The following is a 17,559-nucleotide window of genomic DNA, read 5'->3' as shown; positions in this document are numbered from 1 at the left end:
TTATTCGCTACAATGCTAATGGATGATTACATCCAACGATCATCATCACTCATTACCTCCGCTTCTACATTCTTTTGGTGAAATGTTAGTAGCAATTTGGATAGAGATAGTTGATCCGCTTAATATCTTTGTAGCTGAGTCCAACGCGTTGCCCGATAGTGACGTCTGACCGCTTGGGAATGATGGTAAGCTGCCTGTTGTCGACACTAAACGCGGTGTTGCTGTAATGCATGACACTGTCGTAGTCATACGGAATACCAAAGTCTTCGATGACATTGGAGCTGTAACGGTCGAAGTTGGAAGCCTTATCGGAGGGAATGGCGGCCCAGTTGATCTGCACGTAGAAGTCGCGATCCGAGGCACTCTGCATATGCACGAAGCCGAGCGCGTGCAGGAACTCGTGGATGATCGTTCCGCGGGACATGCAGCCGTTCGGTTGCAGGTTGACCGTTTGCATCTTTCCCCGGTGGCCCAGGGTTGCCCAGCAGCCACTGTATTCGCCCTGTTGAGGAGGAGCGATTATGTCAGCGGTCAAGCGGTTTGCTGAAGTGGAACAGATTCCTGGCTTACCGTTACAACGACATAGTCCACTTCAGTAGTTCGTGGGACAAACCGGACACAGCTCACTAGCTCGATTTGTTGCAGCGCGGATTTAATGCTGTTCTGCTGGACAGCAGCTATATAGAGATACTTAAGGGTTTTCAATCATTGACTACATACGAGGGTGCGAGGCAAGCTTACTGAATGCGGTGGTATCAATCTTGTATGGCACGATACTATTGGGCCACTTGTAGGATTCTCCGATGAGCGCCGTGTAGCCATACTTCACAGCATTCTCCTGCTCCGGTGATAGTACCATGTCGCCTTCGAAGTTACCGCCCACCTCTTCCAGTGGAGAGGCCAGTTCCATGTCTGGACAAACCGAAAGTTTTGCATTACACACCAAGAAATACAGCAGTACACCGCAACATTGACAACAAGAACTGCGTCGTCACTACTCTTACCAATTGGCGAGTCTCTCTTCACCGGAGATCCATGGGTTAGGGTCCCTATAGCGGCCACAAACACTGTGGCCCACAGTAACTTCATTCTGGAGTACGGGCTTTGCCGCTTTCGTGAGAGGGCAAAATTTACCACAGTTTCCTACAAATAAGATGACAAGCGTTCGGTAACCTTCCTGCACCGAATCTCGCCACACAGTGGCTCCGGGTCCGGTGTAGGGTTGAAGTTTTGTGCTTGCGCCGCGTAAAATCTGGCAAAGGCACGTTAACCATGTACTACCAATTTGCGTACATTTGCGTTTTACGATATGCATTCAACGCAAGTTTAGCTCAACCGAAATGTAAACAAAGAAAGGGCGTACCAAAACTGCCGATGATAAGATAAGTGCTGCCTCCAAAATGATGCAGCATTATCTGATTCTTCTGAGGTTCCGTATTTCTCTGAAAGCTGAACGAAAACACTTCTCGGTGGATGAATGCAGAACGGAAGTTGGCGAATGGAGATCTTATCTTTATGGCTGCGCCAAAGACATCGAATAGCAGGCGAATGGTGTTTTTCGGTAACAAGAAATGAATTCCAATTGCTGTACGTCAAGTTTTTTACTTAGCCAATTGCGTTAAACATCCTTAAAAATTGATGTACTTGTTACTTGACGCTTTGTTTCACTCAAATGTGTTCGATGTGAAGTTCCGGAAATGTACCTTTGTTTAATTGCTAATAAAAGCTGTTGTCAGTCATGAACATCTTTTCTCTGACAAAAAACATTGATTACTTCGAGGATTTGCACATAACGTCTTCTGCATGGACATGTTCAAACTTTCTCGAAAGACTCCAGAAGAAAAAGAATCCATAGTTTTACAATTTTTGTATATAACAACATGGTATCACACCAGACAACGGAAGAGGGTAGATAATAACAAAAGATAAATAGTCAGTTCTTATCGTCTGTGTCAATATTGGTTCAACACGTTATATTTCGGACATTGTGCATATTCGTTGTAAAACGCAAATCGCCAGGTGGAATAAAGTAAGGCCCTCTTTTTGAGCAAATAGATACCGCCATTGCCACAGCCACGGTGATAAGTGATCTTGTTACACTCTATACGACACATAATACAGTAGTCTGTACCTTACCATTCAAAAAGGAAGTATATCAACCGTATTTAGTTATTCACGATCTCCTAAAAGGATAGCTAAATCTGCTATTCTGTTGCATTTTGAACAATTCATTCACGCACTCTGTTGCTGTTTACAGTGATAATAGAGTACGTACCTTCTTGTATATATGAAAAGTATATGGTGGACCAACACTTTAAAGAGGTACATATAGCAATATCAATAGAAAAACTATAGTGCTTTTTGTGTTTGCAAAGCCTTTAGTTATGGATATGTTTATTCCTGTGATTGGAAATTCCATATGGTTAATATTATTCAGTGATTGGCCACTTGGCACCGCTACTCCATTATTTAGGGATTGAAATATTGTTAGAGTAGACTCTTAAACCATAGACCATAAATCCATTTCCTTTCTGATTTGAAGGATCATTTGTAGCAATTGGGGTAGCGATAGTTCAGCCGCTTTATATCCTTGTAGCTGAGTCCTACGCGTTGTCCGATTGTAACGCCTGGGACTTTGGGGATGATTGTCATCTCCCCATTCGCGGAGTACGTTTTCGGGCCGTAGTGCATGACGCTGTCGTAGTCGTACGGAATGCCGTAGTCTTCTACCTGCGTCGAGTTGCGGCGACTGAAATCTCGTAGGTTCTGTTGTGAAATGGCGCTCTCGTTGATTGTTACGAAGAAGTCTCGGTCGGAGGCGCTGTGCATGTGTACGAATCCTAGCGCATGCAAAAACTCGTGGATGATCGTCCCGCGTGAGAGGCAGCCGTTCGGTTGCAGGGACAATGTTTGCATGTTTCCACGACGGCCCACGGCCGACGAACAGCCAGAAGTGGCTGAGCCCTGCGCGGGTAAAGCGTTACAACAAGTTATCACAACGCCAATGAGACAAATGTGCTGGTTATGTTAAGGACTTACCGTCACAAATATATAATCCTTTTGCGTAGTTCTTCGAACAAATTGAAGACAGCTGACTAGCTCGATCTCTTGCAATGCAGATTCGATACTGTTGCGTTGAGTTAAGGCTGCACGGCGAAATGTAAATTAACTGTCAATTGTCATATGCAAACTCTGGTTCAATATCACTGCAGGACTTACAGTAAACGCTATTATCTAGGACGTACGGCACTACACCATTGGGCCACTTGTACGTTATGGAATCATCGATGATCGACGTATAGCCGTGTTTCACTGCGTCCTGTTGCTCAAGGCTTAGTACCATGTCTCCCTCGAAATTACCTCCTATCTCTTCAAATGGAGAAGCTAGTTCAATTTCTGCACCGGGATGAAATCCAAACACATAAAGACAAACGATGTTATAGTAAAACGGTGTGCATAAAAGAGTATAATTCTTCCGCAATATGTTCTTACCGACTGGAGAGTTTCTTTTAACCGGAGATCCAATATTCGGATCGGCGAAGAATGCCACACAAAGTAGGGCCCACAACTTGTTCATTTTAATACGTGTATACGTTAGCACACGAACCTAGGTATTCCGACTAGGTCACACTATGACTTCTCGGGGGATCCAGATAAAAATGTTTGCATCAGCAACTTCCTAGGAACGCAGCACCCCATTAAACATTTTACACCAATTCGCAGACATTTTCAATTTATAGCACGCTTCCGGTGAAAATTCTGCAAGATTATCTGTACACAATGACACGGTGTTCAGGAACGGTGTTTGATGATAAGATAACCACCGAAATTGTGATGAACTATCTGATTGTAACGATTTAAATTCATACTGCATCAGCTAGAACACTGTGTGGTGCCAGCTCCTGGGCGGTTTACTACGTTTATTTCTCCGAAAAAATTTCCCAGACACTCCTACCTGTAAAGGAGTCAAATTCTGGAAAATCGTAGCCCATGGATCGCAAAAACAACGAACGAGATTGTGCTATACAGTGCATCTGTTGTGAATAGGTATGTTGGCCACGGCTAAAGGTTTTCTTAGAAGAATCGAGATATGATGGTACGGAACTGTAGTTGGCTCATATCGCCGAGCTCTTTGTTGATATAAGCTGATATTTTGGCGTTCATAAATAACGCAAATCTCCCCTGCGAAAAAGTTATCACGCTCTTTATAGTGCCACCATTTTCGGGGTAAAAGATACCTCCGCAGCTGGACGGCGTTTAGTGACTGTCAAACATCGGGAGGATTTGTGCGCCGTGTCTGATAGCAATTTTTACTAAATCTTTTTGCACAGTGGAGCATCTGGCGTAGGACAAATACGGAAAACAAAAACCGAAATGAAGGTTAGTCTTGGATGAACACACGAGTTCAGATATTGTTATGATTTTGGATACATTTTTAGGCACTTCTGTTGTTGCTGTCATTGGGGCTGGTATTGCAAACTGGCCTAGCGAATGCAAAGCGTTATGAAGAGATCGGTGGACGCCATCAGGGAGACATAGTGTTAACTGATTCCCAGAAGGATGCCGAAGCTAATGGTGGAACCACGATCGTTCAGGATGCCTACAAGTGGGTGAAAGGAATCGTGCCCTACACAATAGATCGCGTGTTTAGTGAGTCCGATCGACGGTGCTGAACACTCACACTCAATACCTGTAACGTCTGATACCTTTGTGTTTGTGTTTCAGGCACTTCTCAGGTGGAGCAAATCCTGCTGGCAATGGAAGAGATTTCGAGCCGTAGCTGCGTACGGTTTGTGGAACACGCCAAACACAGGGAGTTCCTCAACATAACCGGTAGTCCGACCGGTTGCTGGGCCACGCTCGGTATGAACGTGCTGTCGAACCAGCTGAACCTGGATCCGGCAGGATGCCTGGGCACCGGTGAAATCGTCCATCAGCTGCTGCACGTGCTCGGACTGACGCATCCTCAGAGTCGCCCGGATCGTGACTTGTACGTGCTCGTGCAGCAGGATGCGGTCGATCCGACGCAAGCGCCAAACCTCCAGAAGTACCAACAGGGTGTGATCGAGGACTTTGGCATACCGTACGATTACGAGAGCATCCTGCACTGCCAGTCGGACGCGTTCGGGTCGCCGACAAGCGGTCGTTCTAGTGTGGTGCCACTGAACGATGTCGAGATCGGCCAACGGGAAGCTTTGAGCCTAAAGGATGTACGCAAGCTGAACAAGATGTACGATTATGAGTTCTGTGGAATCTGTGTGCGTGGCCATTGCCAATAGTAACTCATGAATATTCGCTGTCATGAAAAATAATAGTGCTTGGCTCTTATTTTCTTGATATATTACAATCAGATTTCTTTCCACATTACCATTAATGTGCTAGTTTTGGCAACTAAAAGCTATTAGCTGGGTGTATTACACTAGTGCCGTTGTTGTTTACCAATGTTTATAAACATATGCTTATTATACTACTTGATGGTTATCGATATCTATCGAACATAATATGTGGATAAAAAATGGCTTTATCATAAATTCGATTTCGAGTGGCTGCAATAAGTAAATATTCAATCCGAAATCGAAGTATCAAACTTATGTATTGGGAATTATGTTTTTATGATCACGGTGCGTTCAAATAAAGTACAGTAGATTCTCCACTATCCGTGGTCAAATTATCTGTTTTGCTTTTGTACTATGTTATCACTACCAAACATACATTAAGAGATTTGATTAAGAAGAAAACAATAAACAAGAAAACAATAGAACATCATGTTTAATTGAATGTACTGACTATACAGTGTTGAGTAAATGAAATGGGATGCTCATAAAATGAGACGATCTGCTGTCTTCTCGTAAGCCTACAAAAAAGTATACATTTCTTTGGAATATTTCTTTTTTTCTTTTTTTCTATGTAGGTTAGTAGAAAACAGAATCAAAGTCCCTTGTTTTACGGAAATAGGGCAGGTAGGTTTCATTGTCGTCTGGGGTACTTAAAGTGAACGTATGCCGGTCTATCTGCCCATTAATGGTTTGTATATATTTTATTAGTACTCAACCAAAGCACCAAGAAAATGCCTAAAAAATAATAATAAGCTGAAGTGTATGCAAATAAATCTTGTTACTATATTTATTGCTTATTTGCGAAGCACTTTGATGGTCAATATTCGGTTCCGGGAATTCTGTACGCTTGCGAGACGAAAGCAGATCGTCTCATTTTATGAGTGTCCTATTTTACTTGCCGTCGACTGTAATTGTTTCTCAGAAGGCTGTGGAACATGACATTTGGTACCACAAAACCCAATTCCAGGAAGGAATTGTACTGAGAACCAAAGTCTGTCAGTGCAATGTAACTTTATGGTTCTTGTTAAGCTTTCTTTTCAAATGTTTCAATTATTTTGTTGATTATTTTTCGGATTATTTACGCAATTGGCTTCTCTTTTGTATTAACTTTGACATGAAAATAAATAATGAATGATTACAATTTATTTTATTTTCTCTTATTTTGAGTTTTGGATTTATTATAGACGTTTTCCAATGGCTCCGTGCTTGAAACAAATTCATGCTGCATTGATAGATCATGTCGCATGGCGGCTACATAATGTCAGTTTATTTTTTTTTAAATAGGTTGAGGTGGTTCTTTTACGTTTGGAGAAGATTCGTAATTATAATATTTGCCGCATGCTCAGGGCAACCATTCCGCTGCACCGACGAGTCGTTCGGACCGACGGGTGGGCCCAGTGGTCTCTTCCACATCGGCCAACACCTCCTCACTTCCGGCGGAACTGTACTGATTGTAGAGCTGGTCGGTTTGCATTCGTCCGGTTGGAAGTGTGCCAGCAAATATGGAAACAGAGAGAGCGGAAAATTATCATATTAGCAACTTTGTGCGCGAACGTCGTCCGGTTCGGTTGGAAGAAAAGCAAATCAAAGCGGCCACTTAATGGCGAGTGACAAAGTGAGTTTCTGCGAAATGGAACGAGGTTTAATTACTGTCGGTTTCTCGTTCTGGCGTGGGCGAAAAACAACTCCGCGCTCGTGCTCGTGAGGGTTTAATTTTTTTTTTTTTTTGGAGCTTTTACATATGTATTGCGCGTCCAACTACACTTTGCTATTAGTTTTTCCTCGCTTTTCGTTCACCGCTACCCTTCTCACTTGCGTCCCCTCACTTGCCGTGGGGTGCCTTCAAAATAAATGAACCTTTTTGCCGGCGTTGACCGCCGCCTCGAAGCCGTCGCCGATCGCAGCGCCCGCCTTCCGGAACGCGTTCGCGATGTTGCGCGTGGAGAAGGTTTCCGGATCGATGTGGATGTTCCAGCCGGCTTCACCCTCCTTCGGGCAGCCGGTCTGATTGACGATGCTCAGATCGAACGGATCGACCGAGTACCCGGCCAACCGGGAGCGAATCTGCCAAGAGGGAAAACAGGAAGCGGTATAGAAACTGTTAGAATACATTCATGAAACAAAAATTAAAATAAATAAAATAAGCAAAGAAAAAACAATTCAACATGCTTTGGGTCGGTGATGTTCGTTTTGTTTGTTTTTAATTTTACAACCTGCTAAGGATTTTGTTTCCGGGTTCAGTGCCGATGGTAATTAACAGCAAATGGGACTGTGTAGCGGTTCGGTTTGTAGTTTGGAATCGTTCATCCGTAGAATTGATGGAATAGGCAATGAGTTGATCTTGATGAACCAGCAAGGGTTAGAAAAGATAATGATGATTTTCAAAAACAACCAATACAGAAAATTAGCTCCAGTTTCAGGCAAGGTTCAATGAACATCCTCGCGATTCTGGTGATGTTTATTTAATGTAATTTTTTACTGTGCATGTTTGGTGCAATTGAAACGATTAGGTTTTTAAATTGTTCTGCATACGCGTACTTAGCTTTAATCAAATTTAATAGAATACAAAACAAACAATTTTGAGGTTAGATCAAAAATATATATATATAGGTCGCATGATTTTTTTTATAAATCCTTGGCTTACATTATACCATCGACATAATAATAGACTCGTGAATTTAAGGTGTGACCCCAGGATGTCATAAAAGCCTTTGAGATCAACGCATAAAAGCGTCATTTTAAGCACGTGATTAATTGCCGCGTCAGTGCTTTGCAAAACCACCTAACCAGCTAAGACCGTAAATCAACACGCATGTTTCACCTGCCTTTCGGCAGTTCCATACACCGTGTGCAGTGATTTATTCCACCAACATTGCCCTTGTGGCAAAGATTACAGCAAGCCAGGCGTTTTATCAGATCCAACACGTGGTCGGATCCAAACACGTGTGAGAGTCATATTTGTTTAACATTCAGAGGGAAGGTGTTATCCAATGTGCGGGGTTACTTTTACATAGGAGTAATTAAATGTCCAAAATTATTTTTTTCCTTTCAACTTAAGATGTACAAAAATCAGATTTTGGATCTTGTTTTATATTAAGCTTGGTGGTGAATGAGAAAAATATTAACACGTTAACTGTCATGGCTATCATTTTTGATTGCCAGCTGTCATTAGTTCCAAAAAGGTTTTGTCCAATAAATAAATGAAAATGTAACTTAAAAATTTTACCTATATTTAATATAAATTCTTTGGAAAGCTAAGTTCTTGTTTAGCCATCAAAAACCGTCGGTTTGATGAATGTTACAAATAAATTTTATTAAAAAAGATTGTACTAAAAAGTTGTGCTAAAAACGCTTGGCAATCAACGTGTTAAACAATTCCTTCGTTGAGAAAGGTTTTAGTACAATCATTTTTGTAATTGCGTGTTGTGGCTTAGATGACTAAATGAAGTAAGCACGTTTCCAGGAAAACCCTAAAGTTCATATTCTGCGAAGCTGAAGTTCTAGAGAACATCTTTCTGAGTTCAGAAACTAAACTCAGCTCGAATCAAAGGTGAAGAAAGCGTGTGACTCGGATAGTGTCATGCTTTGTTTATCATGAATAGTTGTAGTGAAAAGTGAAATAAAGGAAATGTACACCTTTTTGGTTTCCGTACTATGATTACGTGCATCCTTTCACTGTTTGTTTAAGGGTGCGTTAAGAGTCAACCCTAAGCGCAGTAGTATTCCTTTTTCCGAGTAATCCCGCCCTCATTAGGGATGTTATGTAGAATTTTCTAGATGCTTTGCGTATTCAAGTAGTCAGCGCAAAGGAATAAAAAAAAAAAACAATATAACCCAACTCATCCATTTGCTAACACACGCATGCATGTTTAATCTGACACCAAAGGGAATGCACACGAGCTCTCCGAAAGGCTTACAGAGCGGGTGACAAGAGGACTTGTTACTTCCGGTTGCTTTAGAATTCACGTTTGATGCATTTGAACGAAAAAACGTGAACCACAACCGTTCCAGGGGGGTAATTTTATATTTATTCTGCTCACTTCCAAGCGCTTAATATTCTTTGCAAGCCAAAGGACGTAATCACCAGTGACGTGGGACGTACAGGTGACATCGGAAAGTCCATTTGCACTCCGGTCTCTCCGGCTTGGAGGTAGGTTTGTGCCGTCACGGAGTTGTTTAATTGACATTGTGAAACATGTACCCTTCGCTTTGGTGGACGACGGTGTTCTTTGAGCTGAGAATGAAAAGTTTTCCGGGTTCAAGCTTCCGTTCCGTGCCGCTGGCGGTCGTTTGGAGAGCATCCCCGGGTCTACTATTGTTCCGTAAAGCCCGGGACGTAATTATCACCTGTACGTAGTGCTCCGCTTTAGTAGGAAAGTTTGTCGTCAGGGCTACGATATTCGCCAACCCGGTGTTGGGCAAGCGGTTGGGTTCGCCGGTTTTTCCGGAGGCAGAGATTGATGCTGGTCGTTCTTATCCCCTCTTCCTTACCTTATCAACGTAGATTTTATCCAAATCACGCGTCCTGGACAGCAGGGTCGCACTCTGCCGGTGGCCGAAGGGGATCTTCTGGCAGGAAAACACACCGGCGTACGTTTCGTAGTCCGTCATGAATACGACAAACTTTGCCGACCCGGCCACGCCTGTGAAAAGCCAAACAAAACGCAAGGGATGAGTTTAAAGCCGTTCGTCGGGGTCCTTCCAACGTCGGACGTTACGCATCCTTGGACGATGCTTTCGCTCGGCAGATGGCACTCACTGAGCGGAAAACGGACGGTCATGCGGGCCGGCACGTCACGGTCGGTCACGGTGAGCTTGCCGGTGTACGAGTACTCGTGCTTGATGGGGGTGATCGAGAGCGGTGCCTTCTGGGAGATCTGCTCGATGAAGTATTCGTCCGGGGTGTCCTGGTTTTTCGTGATGTTGTAGACGACGCAGCTCGACGCCGTGCCCGTCTTCTGGATGACGTACCAGATACCGAGGAACTGCAGGAGGGGGAGGAGAAACCATGGGGAGAGTTTAGTATCAACGGGATATGGGATGCAGGGTTTCACAGAAGTAACAGTCTAAATAAAACAAATCAAAAGTCCTTAGCTAACATAGCGTTGTTGAATAATGAGTATTCGAAAATGATTAAATGTACTAAAGCGAAGATTGAACGGTTTAACACGTTGACTGCCAAGCGTTTTTAGCACACTTTTTTAGTACCATCTTTTTTAATAAAATTTGTTTATAACATTCAATAAACCGAAAGTTTTTGAAGGCTAAACAAAAACTTAGCTTCACAAAGAATTGATATTAAATATTCCTATAATTTTTAAGTTACATTTTCATTTATTAGTGGGACAAAAACTTTTTAGAACTAATGACAGCTGGCTATCAAAAATGATAGCCATGGCAGTCAACGTGTTAAATAGCGATGAAGTACGTAAAACTTTGATAATAAGTGGTGCATAATCAAAGAACTTGGTATTGTGAGTTAGCAAATATAAAATATTCTATATTACATTGTAGTAAGTACAACAAATTGTTTTCAAAAGCTGTTCAACAGGATAATAAACCCAAAAACTCTTCTGGTTAACTGAAATCTTCAAACGCAAAAAAACATTGAACTTTCTAAGGTATACAATTTTCCTCAAATTATGTATACTTTAAATGAGAAGCTTTAAATCCAGCTTTGTGGCAATAAGTTGTGAGAAAAGTTTCTCATAAAAATCTCTCCATTAAATCTGCGTAGGTAAAACTTTTATAATCGAATGAATCACACAAAAATACCCCAAATTCCTGAACATCCTCCGTTCTACCGATATCGAAAGCAGTAACAAATTTTGGTATTTCTTTCGGCCACTTTTACCATCGCGAGGGGGCAACAAATTTAAAACTGGGCTTTTGTAATACGAAAAAGGGTTCGATCTAACGGCGAAAAGTTTAATCATTAATTTCAAAATGGGATGGTATTGTTTTGCCAGTTCGACAGTTCGGTTGGGCAGGAAAGCGCGTGCCGGTCTCATTTCCCGCGCTAAATTATGCATATTTTATTTCGACCCCGGAAATGAGGAGCAAGCGTTGAGGCAATTTCCATTTGCATCTAATTTACGGTTCCATTCGGTTTTATTTTATCGAATGCCAATGTTGATGAGAAATTGAACGCAAATCAATGGTTGCTTTCGAAACAATGATTTTACCTTAAGTGAGAATGTAAAAATTATAACGTAATCTATCGATGAAGATGAGTGTTAGAAAGTTTGACGTGCCCTTGCTCGAACTCCATAGTTGAAGAGGACTTCACTGACTTTCCTCGTGGGAAAACGGCTAAGGTCAGCTGCAGCAAACTCGCAAGACGCTAGTTTTCCCGTTCGACCGCAAGTGAAGTTCATGGCAATCCGTCCTCCCTGGGGAATGCGGCCTATCGAGCCAATCATCCTCAGGAGGAGTGGGTAAAGTTTAGTCAACAGCGTGTCCGGATCCACCCTCCTGGGGGAGTTGTTCGAACGAAGTTCTTGCCGGAAGTATCCTCGTATCCTTCGACGGCGGCCGACCTAACGGACCGACGACCCGTGGGTTAAGGTTGGTGTTTCCTTGATGGACACGGGATTGACAGGTCAGCGCCGGGCCGGATGCTCCCCGTGGTCCGGGCAAAGTTTTGATTGGCTTGTTAGAGTTTACACGACCGAGTACTAGTTCCGCGGCATTACCGTTTTGTTTACTTTGTTGTGCATCGCAAGCGAACGTTGAATAGTTGGGGCTTGCAGCATTAAACATTTCTTAATCGATTAAAGATATTTGCTGGATATAATTAAAGTTAAGCTTTTGTACAAGGAAAGAAGTTTGAAGTTTGGATGTTCGATTGTAAGTGAAAAATGGCAACAAAAGGATGTTACATCGGAAACAAAGTTGAAAAAACAAAAAAGTAAAATAGTAAAACAACGAAATTATGTCGTAATACACACTCTCCGGGTTTCTAATTTTAAGTTCTTGAAGATAGGAAATTATTCTTCCAAAAGCTCGCTGTCCAAAAGCTTGTTGATGCATGGAGATGGGTTTTCTCGTTGAAACCTATACTTTAGCGTGCAAGTTGTACTCAAGAATAATTACATGCTTGTGCTGTCTCATAAAGGTTGAAAAATCATTCCACTTCTTCTCGCAAAGCTATAAAAACCCTTCCAAAGATGTAGAAGGCCCCCCCCGGGACATCTTATTTCTGCCACCCTTTTGTTTGCGAATGTGAACCCTTTTCCGGCGAGCGTTTTCCGGCGCATCTCTCGTACGCCACACACGAAAACCGAGTGCGAGTTGAGAAGGAATTTTAAAAATGAAAATTTATCTTTCCACTTTCTCAAACGTTTACAAACACGCACGGACGTCTTCTCCTTTGTTTTGGGAGCGTTTGTAATTCTCTACCGGTGGTGGATGGCACTTGTCTTACGCATCATTATCGCCATCATTCGCCTCGAGCATCACCATCATCATCATCATCATTAGTTTCATCATTCAAACCACGTGGGGCCCAACTCTGTGACGCAGTTCCGTTGCAATTGTGTCAGTTCGCCAGCAGCGTGGAGCTTCTCGCGGAGTCCCAGGTCGCACCCGGGGTGTCGTTACGCTCGTTAGCAGATGTGTTTGGGGGCCGGCCATGTGGGTGGAAAACGAGTGCAATATATTATGAGTGAAGCCCGGTTAGCTGGGAAAGGTGTCCCCGTCCGGTTTCTTCCGATGCTACGGAACTTGGGGGTTTTCACGCAATCCTGTCTGACGACATCCTGTGGGAGTAGTGCCATTGCAATCAGCGTAATATGATGTTATGAGCAACATGCCTCAGTAACCTCGGTATAAAGCTTAATTATACGTTTAGAAACTGCTCGAGGAACTCTTCTTTTCTTTTTTTTTAACTTACGAAGGAAGAATCTATTGCTTTCATAATATTTTGACTTGCGTCAATCTTGGATTATGGAGAAGGTTTTATTTTATTCCAACTACAACTATGAAAAAGATTTTGTTTTATTCCAAGTGTTTTGCTTGTTCGTTATGGTTATGTAGAGAAAAGCTTGTGTAGAAAGCTGGTCAACTAGCAAAGTTAGTTGAAATTATATTTAAATCATTATTTTTGTCTAGTTCTAACGACAAATAACGAAACTTCGAAGATATTAGGATACAATACGTTTGAATGCTGACGTTTTCAGCTTGTGAATGAACTCAATGAGACTTAATTTAATCACAAACATAAGGCTATAGCAGTCATTACAAAATAAATCGGTTCGTTTGTATTAATAGTTATTGCATTCAATTTCTGGGTGAAAATTGAGTTGATTAAAATACAGTGATGAGTTTTGTTTGTGTAACTTTCACTTGCTACCACAACTTTAGTATTTCGAAACAAATATTTATCCAAACAATCGAATGGAAAAGTTTCAGATTTTGTCTGCCATTCTTTATCTATTTTCTTTTTTTCCCCTTTAAGCTAACGAACTCGGTGAACTACCGTTCTATGCTACGCATACGGATTAAAGTGGTACCTACAAACGGACGAAAGAGCATTTGACTGGAAAGCTAGATAGTCGCGGGACGCGTGGACACGGGATGGCAAAAGTCGCCCATTTGCGTTGACAACGCCCGAACAAGTGGAATCGTCTCGGAACGGGTGTCGGACCTTCTGTGCACTATCGGACCCTCGTACGACGGGCCATCAATCAGTGTCAGCAACAGGCAGGACGGACGGATCGGTTGAGCCATTAACCGGTGGGTCCGTTTATGGCGAGCCCGCAATGCTCCGTTCCGGGGTTGATCAGCTCGAAGGAGCAGACTTTCTTTTTCTCTTCCATCCAAGCTGCCTCTCTTTTTCTCTCCACTTCCGACGGAAGCGTTTGTTTGGGGGTGAAGGAGATGATCGGCCACAGTGGATATTTATTCGATTTTCTTCCGCTTGCTGGCTAGCTCGAATGGTTCCGGGCCGGGCTTGGCCGAATTTGTATCGAAAAAGTCAACCGAGCGAGAAAAAACGGCATCGGAGAACCTCGATGCTCGAGTGGATAAAAGCTTCCGCCGGGAATGGATCAAGACGGCGGTTCTATGGCGGGGCCAACCATTTCGAGCACCCTGGACCCATATACCCAGACAATCTGAAATGAAATTATTCACACAAATAATGGGCTTCGGGAGAGGAGAATGTGTTTGCCAAACAATTAAAAGAAGAAAAATGGTTACGTTTGATGTGGGTTCGCCAGCGGCCATCGGGCCCTGGAAGGAAGATACATTATTAATGGCGAGGAAAAAGTTGGCTGAACCAGTGGTGGAAAAGGTAAAACCTCAAGTTAGAGTGAAGTGCAAATGAACGATGTAGAGAGTTCAGGTTATAAACCATCCGCAAAAATGAAAATTCGTCAGAAGTTTTAGTGAAACAAAACAAAATGTTGAAATATTTGCAGCATCAAAAACGATGCAGGTAAAAAAGTTTTCGTAACTTGACATACAATTACTAAACATGAATTTGGTTTTAGGCCAAAATTGAAAGAATATTTGATTTTTCGTTTTGTAGCTTATACAAAATTAAAGCATCACAATCGGAAAGGATCACAATTTCTCAGTTTTTGTTAATGTCAAAACCAATACAATTTTTGAGAACATACAATCAATTACCAGAATTTATTTTTGGCTTGTTTTTAATTTTATAATGTAAAAAATTATGTTTTTAAATAGAGTCGTTGAAATTTGAAATAAATCAGAGAAGAAAAGATTTCGTCAATGTATAATTGAATCAGAAACCAATTAGATTAACTAACACTAAGGCTAGCCGAATGCAAAAATATAGTTTAAAGAACTTAGATGAAATTAAGTAGATTAATCAAATTAAGGTTAGAGTATTAAGGGAGGGAAACAACAGTTTCAAGAACGAAGAGAAACAATGCCTACGTATTTAATTACTATGATTTTTGACCAGCAGCGATATTCTACAGATAATTCCCATTTCTTACATGTGGGCGAAATGACATTTTGCTTCCATTAGTCCCACACCGAAAACAAAATTTTGCAGATTTTTCAATCAAAATTCGACACTTTCTCCGAAAATAAGGACCTGCATCTAGAAGAAACGATGATAAGACGTTCTGTACACAAACAGCATCCACAAAATCGTTACACATGGACCGGTTTACCTACACAGAGTTCAACGGGGGGGGGGCAAAATTGTTATTGACCAGTCCAACTTGTCCACTTCGATCGAAAGGCAACGTCATCGATCTACGATTCTACGCGTTTGTAGCAGTTCATCTTGGTTCCGCTCTTATCTATTTGTGGTGCTCGAAAGTCGAAAGGTTATCTGTTTGGTGTGAAAACATCGAACATGCAGCGATCGTTACGGCTGCTTGGATCGATGTAATTGAGATGCGTTACGTAAAGTGCCGAGTCAGTGGCTTTATTTTTCGCATCAACATATTTTGGGGAAAACATACATAGAGCACGCAAGCAGACAATCATCTCCGTAGTTTATTGTTGCATGTAAAAGTTTCTTGTGTTTACCTGCTTCATGCTGAAGCCGCTCATTGGCTCGACCGTCGGGCAATCACCCGTTTTGTAGGTATGACCGTGAGTAACACCGACCAGGCAGGCGATGCCGAGGATGGCGGACGCAAACAACCACTTCGCCATTGCACTTTTGTTTGTTTCGCACACTTTGAACACACTATTTAACAAAAGTTCACAAACGAACGATCCACCTAACCTCGGTTCAGTACACGATCTCGCGCGATGGAAGAGTGACGTTTTTCAACCCGCCACGAATGAACGCTGAAAGTCAACTGACGTTCCGTTCGAGACTCGAGCCTGTCGGTATATACCGTCGTCGGCAAAGATAATCCACTTTACGCGACGTGAAACTCACACTCCGGCGTCGATCGCGCTTCCGTCGATTATTCAATTGATCGTCCGTCTCTTCCTTCTCGCCTTCGCTTGCAGCATCCGACGCGAAGATCATTCGATGACGTCTGGCTGCTGTGAGAGTGGATGTGCGATCACGGTGGTGTCTTATCAGCGAGCTGGAAGAAAGAAAACATAAACACGCCGCGTTGGTAAAACCAACCACGCCAGACGACCTTCGATCCCACCGCTGGTCAACGAGCCACGGATGGACGTAGGTATGATTGAGTTTGCGGCTTTTGTTACTTTTCCTTTTGGTTCGGCTCCAACCACCGACCACCGGCTGCCTTTTACTTTTTCTTGCCTTGTTTTTTTCATTCCCTGTTGACTTGTCTTCGTTCGCGGTAATTCCCATGACTCATCGCTTCGGTGGAGAGGTTTTTACACTAGCCGGACCGAGGAGCTACATTTGTTGTGCAAATCAAAACTTTCCCCACTCGCAAGGTTTGCTCAAACCATGAGGATTATCGTTGATTCTGCTTTTGGTAAAATAAAACAAAACAAAGCACTCGAGGAAATGTTCTATCTGCTGATTTAAATCCTTCACAATCGACCATCGGAGGCGGAAGTGTGCGAGAAAGCTCCAAAGGTTCTTGGTCATCTGTCAAGCCCGATTAGAAGTGAACCTTCGGGATGTTTGCGTTGGAGCGTCGAGAGACGCGATGACCTCAATTATCGTTCGGTCGAAGCACATTCAATCAATCGTAATGGAGGCGTTTACTTTTCCCAAGGTAAATCTTCCGTCTATCAGCGGAGCACAACATTTTGTTTTGTCGAAAATAATCTAATCGTTGAGAGTGCAGTGCGGTTGGTTGCGCCACACATTTATTTTTATGTTTTCTTTGGCAGTTTTTTAAATTTCACATGCTCGTAAATTAAATACTGGTCTCCATCACTGACCACAAAAATAGGAATTTAGGAAAAATTTCAATTTTCATTTCCCATAATATTACATTAAACATTCGTAACTAATACACGCTGGCAAATCGACAAACTGAAAACAAAATTCACACGAGCGAATTTCCACGGTTCACGGAAGCGAAAACATTTCCCTCCCCCTCGCCAGCCTTCAACCAACTGCAACTTGCATGCATATTTCACGTTTTCCCGCTTGGATGGCCGGTGGAGATTTATTTTTCCCACCCCCGGAACGCCCGATAGTGTAAATGGCGTAAACAAACGAAACCAAGCAGCACGCTGTCCGAAGCGATGCAGCACCGGGCGTAAATAGTAAATTAGATTTGTTCCAACCCCTTTCGTCGGAGTTGTTTGCGTACACCGCGTGTTGGTTCCAGCTAAACAGTGGCTACACCAT

The 17,559-nt window shown here is 42.6% G+C and overlaps 4 protein-coding genes across 4 annotated transcripts; 1 reads left to right on the top strand and 3 right to left on the bottom strand.

Moving 5' to 3' along the window:
* Window positions 1-85: 85 nt before the first annotated feature.
* On the bottom strand, window positions 86-1,089 carry LOC131285340 (astacin-like). The gene is made up of 4 exons (XM_058314193.1): window positions 1,005-1,089; window positions 742-912; window positions 571-677; window positions 86-502 (listed from the first exon to the last, which is right to left on the bottom strand). The coding sequence occupies exons 1-4, from the start codon at window positions 1,087-1,089 to the stop codon at window positions 86-88; spliced, it is 780 nt and encodes a 259-aa protein (XP_058170176.1).
* A 1,455-nt stretch (window positions 1,090-2,544) lies between these two features.
* On the bottom strand, window positions 2,545-3,577 carry LOC131285339 (zinc metalloproteinase nas-14-like). Its single transcript, XM_058314192.1, has 4 exons — window positions 3,493-3,577; window positions 3,220-3,396; window positions 3,040-3,146; window positions 2,545-2,964 (listed from the first exon to the last, which is right to left on the bottom strand). The coding sequence occupies exons 1-4, from the start codon at window positions 3,575-3,577 to the stop codon at window positions 2,545-2,547; spliced, it is 789 nt and encodes a 262-aa protein (XP_058170175.1).
* Window positions 3,578-4,374: 797 nt separating this feature from the next.
* Window positions 4,375-5,279, top strand: LOC131285337 (astacin-like metalloendopeptidase). Its single transcript, XM_058314191.1, has 3 exons — window positions 4,375-4,380; window positions 4,440-4,650; window positions 4,726-5,279. The coding sequence occupies exons 1-3, from the start codon at window positions 4,375-4,377 to the stop codon at window positions 5,277-5,279; spliced, it is 771 nt and encodes a 256-aa protein (XP_058170174.1).
* Window positions 5,280-6,595: 1,316 nt separating this feature from the next.
* On the bottom strand, window positions 6,596-16,135 carry LOC131286597 (apolipoprotein D-like). The gene is made up of 5 exons (XM_058315574.1): window positions 15,849-16,135; window positions 10,096-10,321; window positions 9,828-9,979; window positions 7,194-7,400; window positions 6,596-6,795 (listed from the first exon to the last, which is right to left on the bottom strand). Exons 1-5 carry the CDS (start codon window positions 15,975-15,977, stop codon window positions 6,679-6,681), a joined length of 831 nt encoding a protein of 276 aa, XP_058171557.1. The 5' UTR covers window positions 15,978-16,135; the 3' UTR covers window positions 6,596-6,678.
* Window positions 16,136-17,559: the final 1,424 nt, after the last annotated feature.

The sequence above is a fragment of the Anopheles ziemanni genome, chromosome 3 (assembly GCF_943734765.1).
Source record: "Anopheles ziemanni chromosome 3, idAnoZiCoDA_A2_x.2, whole genome shotgun sequence".
In the NCBI taxonomy this organism is placed as follows: Eukaryota; Metazoa; Arthropoda; class Insecta; order Diptera; family Culicidae; genus Anopheles; species Anopheles ziemanni.
This window is presented reverse-complemented; position numbering and strand designations above follow the sequence as displayed.